The following is a 4,685-nucleotide window of genomic DNA, read 5'->3' as shown; positions in this document are numbered from 1 at the left end:
GGGAAACTGAAGACTCAAGACCGATCTATCCCGCCTGCCCAGAGCTGCTGGGAAGTGAAATGCAGTGAGGGGGTAATGACTCACAGATTAGGAAGGGCTTTGTACACCCATGCTAATCCTGCACTGTAACCTTTGGATTACAGCAGCCAGTGCAGAGTGCAGGACACAGACACAGCCAGTTAGTTTGCTTACCCCCAGCCTCACCGACAAGCAACCAGTGGTTGCCATATCTGGGACAAATCCAAGGATTTCTGGGTCAAATCCAAGGTTTAGCGCTGCTTGCAAGTGATCATGCACAGACAGGAGAGGAACAGCAAGTGATGTTGTTAGGGACAGAAAAGCTGTTGAGAGTCATCTTTGTCTCATCACCAGTGTTGCAGAACAGGACTTCATAGAGCTAAGGGTGACCACCAGCTTTCCCCAGTTAGAAGCACAGAGTAGAAAGCCGCAAGAAAGGATCTCCAGACGTCACCTCTGATGTGCAAGCACTGCTGTTGTTCTGTCTGGGATGAAGATTAACCAGCAGTCTCTCCTCTAGAGACCAAGGTTACTGAGGCAGTTTAAGCCCTGTGGCAACACAAATATCTTTGTTCAAACCAGGGATATTATGGGACCAGGAGAAGACAGCAACCTTGTAGTCCACAACTCACTATATAGAGGTAAAAGTGAACAGCTGCCTAAAAATTCCCTTCAGGAAAAAGCACTTTGGCAGTGAACTCTGCCACCACACCACCCCCCCACCCCCACCCTACAGCATCCAAGTCTTTAAGGAGAGCTGGTTTGGCCAGATACAGGAAATTTTGTTGTGCAGCTGGGTAAACCTACAGCAGAAACTGGGGTTGGTAACCTAAATTCATCAGAAATATTGAGGGATGACCAGGTGATGAAGAAAGGTCACTTCATGCCCAGAGATGGTCACACTAGGATAAAGTTAAGACATATCTTCAGTGATTACATGGTGAGTTTGGAATGCAGGGTCCCACAGGTCTTTAGGAGGTAACAAAGGCGGGCAATTTAGGTATATTCCTCTATGCCAGCTCCAGCGAGGAGAGGAAGGGCAGTCTCTCCAACCAGTGCCTTCCTTAGCCAGCCTGGATAAGCCAAGCTCATCCTTAGCCAGCACTGACACAGATACCAGAGGAAAGGCACTGCCACATCTCATGGACAGATACTTCACAACTTCTGAAGGTTTCTGACCACCACTACCACCCCTTTCCCCAGCTGCAGGAATGGGTGCACAATTTCTAGAGACTTTGGATTTCTGGCCCAGGTGGTGACCACATCCAAAAGAAGAGGAAGGAGGACCCAAGAAGCTTCTGCCCACTGAAATTATGTGCAGCAGCACCTGGATCTCTACTCCTATAACCTTCCCCACCTCAACGAGAAGGGGCAAAGGAAGCATATGAAATGCAGGTACCACAAGGGCTGTGCTCATCTCTGGTTCTGGCTGGTACAGCTACAGGAGGAGATGGGCACACCGTTCAAGAGCACTGCACCCATGCTCCTGTGCTTGCTCCTGGCTCCCACACAGGAGCTCAAGTCAGCCAGAGCTGCGGCACGGCCTCCTGCACAGAGCCCACCACGGCTGGATCTTGCAGCTCAGCGCTGGGGAAACATTTGCTGCTGGCTTCGCAGTGCCAGAACAGAGCATCGGCAGCTAAAACTACATCACTACCTGCAAATTGTACTTAATCACAAGAAAAGTATTTCCACGAAGAATAAAGGCCACGAATCTGAACACACACATTCGAGTAAGTGAGAGCAAATGCTTTTAATATAGGCTGTAGTGGGAGACCTGTGGTCTTGGTCCATACACTCATCTGTAGGACCCACACAGAATTGAATTCATTGATCTTCTTCTGCTTCAGCTTCAGAAATTTTGCCAGTAGATTTAAGGATCTCAGCAACAAAATTCAGCGACTCCGCTCCAGAGGCGAGCTGTCTGATGGACCAGTTTGCACCCGTTATTATCTTGTGGAGGTTCTGCAAAGCGAAGTCTATGTTGTGCTTCACTGCCCTCAGGTCGGTTGTTTGGCCTGCTCTCAAGTTTTTGTTCTCCATCTTGGAGGTCTCCAGCTCTCCCTGGAGAATAAAGATCTCCTGCTTCAGCTTCTCCACATTGCTTTCTGTCTCCAGAGCCCGCTGGGTCATTAGCTGGAGACTCCGCTCAGTCTGCTGGACAAAGGACTGTAGCTCTTGGACTTCCCTCTCCTTTTTGGCCAGGCTGGCCTTCAGCTGCCTCTCCAGCATCTGCACTGTGCACGCCTGGCTCTTGAGGGACCTTTGCATGCTCCTGACCTCCCTCCTGAGCCTGGCGTTCTCCTCCTTGAGCATGGCATTCTCCTCCCTGAGCATGTCAAGGGCCAGCTGCAGGGACGGGAACTTGCTGGCCCCGATGGCCTCCTTGTGCAGCATGTGGGGCTCTGGGTACCCCAGATAAGGGTCACTGGCATTGGCCCATGAGGCAAAGGCATCCATCCCCAGCTGCTCTTCCACGCTACACTGGAAAGAGTCATAGGAGCCACATGGGGCAATTTGGAGAACATGAGACCGTTGATGCACAGGAAAGTAACAGGTCCCGCTGTGGTCCTCATCTTCAGACAAGCTGCCAGGCATTACTGTGTCTTTGTAAAATGGTTCCTGAAACTCCTGAGCTTCCTCCTCAAGCTCCAGTGCGTGCTTGGCCAACCTCTTGGCATATATCCTATTTTTCATCCCTTCTTCTTTCACCAGGTAAGAGTGCCTGGGATTTAGGGAAAATGGGATGGGTTCTTCCAGATCCTTCACGTGTCTGGCACCAGAGCTGTCATAGCTCTTGCGCTGGGGTGGAGGATGTGCAGAGTGGTAGGGGTGGCTGAATTTGTCATCGTCGTCATCATCATCTTCCAAGCCTTGAGATTCTGGGTAGACCTTCTCCATTGTTCAAGGGATGTCAAGCAGCCATGACATTTTTCAGGACACTTCGGGCTGCAGCAAGCAGGAGGATCCAAATTATCCTCCTGGAGCCCAAGTCATGCAGACAGCTGACACTGACAAGCAGTGTGCCAACTTCTGCAGCCTCAATGAGGGTCGTTGAGGAAGAGACAGTCACAGAAATTCCTCTCTTTTAGATCAGCAGAGAGTTCAGGAAGGAGTGAAGAGGAGGACCAGGCACGTCCATGCCTTTGCTATGGGGAGAACAGGAATGACCAAGGTCTGTGACGTCATCATGTGACTTCACTTCCTGCTGCGACCTGGGAGGAGGGGAACCAACCAATCAATCAACTGCAAAAGTGCTTCTTTGGCAGCAGAAGGATAAGGTGGATCCTCGTGGCTGCAGAGACGACCCCAGCTTGGGGATGCTGCCGGTGGGCAGAGAGGAGCTCATGAAGCCACCTGAGACTGCCAGCGTGCAGCGTGGGGACAGGGACCAGCCAGGCCTTGGCAGGCAGCATGAGACAGAGGGGACAGCCCTGCTCCGCAGCCTACTGAGACATCTCCAGCAGCAAGATCAAGCCGCTGGCGTTTTGGTGCCAGGGCTCACCCTGGGCAGAGGCAGGAGACATCACCAGTGCTCTGGCCAGAGGCATCGCCCCAAGCCAGCCAGCCGGTGAGGGGTCTGCACCATGGTGCTGCTGATCTGATTCATCCCCTGCTGCCAGCTGGCGCAGGGAAGTGTTAGTAATGCTGGGCACCACAAACTCAGAGCGGCACGAGCCAGGAGACGTATGAAAATAAACCCACTTACCACCTCCACCCCAACACACCCCCACAGTGTGCAGTGCCACCATGGGAAAGACAGACAGGCAGGCAGGCGAGAAGCCCTGGGCTGGGGACGGCCATCGCATTGGGCCGGCGTTCACATTAGCCCCCCCAGAGATGCCACATCGGGAGGTGATGTAGCCACCGTCCCTCCTCAGCACCTGGTGGCCCAGGGCCACCACTGACATCCCTGCCTGCAAAATGGATGCTGCCAGCTTGGCAAGGTCAGGGACCGTACCAGGAGCCCAAACTTTATGCAAATTCAGTTCAAATGGCTGTGAAATGGTCCCATTGCTCCTTGGAAACCTGAAACACAAATGGGATGAAGGGGAAAGGCTCAGAGATGCCTCCAGCAAAAGGGGATCACATTCACATGCCAGAGAGACAGCTGCCTGTCACATGGACAAGGGGGAGGAAAGCCTGGCTGAGGAGAGAGATGTGAATCCCGGAGCACGCCCAAGGATCTTTCTCGGAGCTTGCTCTGCCTGCTGGGATCCACATGTGGAGGGGGAAGTCAGGGGGTCAGTGGCAAATCCTGGGGAGTGGGATGAAACCAAGTGGGTGCAGCATGGGGCACCCTGGGAGATGCTAGGCGGGAGACTGCGGTCTGGAGAGGTACCCCTCCATCCCTCTGCACGCTGTCCCAGGTACCCCTCCATCCCTCTGCCACGCTGTCCCTGGCACACAGAATCACAGAATCAACCAGGTTGGAAGAGACCTCAGGGATCATCGAGTCCAACCATTGCCCTGACACCACCATGTCAACTAGATCATGGCACTAAGTGCCATGTCCAGTCTTTTCTTAAACACATCCAGAGATGGTGACTCCACCACCTCCCTGGGCAGCCCATTCCAATGTCTAATAACCCCTTCTGAAAAGAAATTCTTCCTAATGTCCAACCTGAACCTCCCCTGGCGAAGCCTGAGGCTGTGTCCTCTTGTCC

General features: G+C 52.9%; 1 protein-coding gene across 1 annotated transcript; it reads right to left on the bottom strand.

Annotated features, from left to right (window-relative positions):
* Positions 1-1,845: 1,845 nt before the first annotated feature.
* Positions 1,846-2,949, bottom strand: LOC137664027 (endosome-associated-trafficking regulator 1-like). The gene is given in 1 exon segment (XM_068401750.1): positions 1,846-2,949. A coding segment is annotated over 1 exon segment (1,104 nt).
* Between the last annotated feature and the right edge of the window lie 1,736 nt (positions 2,950-4,685).

Source organism: Nyctibius grandis, chromosome 5 (genome assembly GCF_013368605.1).
Source record: "Nyctibius grandis isolate bNycGra1 chromosome 5, bNycGra1.pri, whole genome shotgun sequence".
In the NCBI taxonomy this organism is placed as follows: Eukaryota; Metazoa; Chordata; class Aves; order Nyctibiiformes; family Nyctibiidae; genus Nyctibius; species Nyctibius grandis.
The sequence above is the reverse complement of the archived record's forward strand: the minus strand, read 5'-3'. Positions and strand labels throughout refer to the sequence as shown.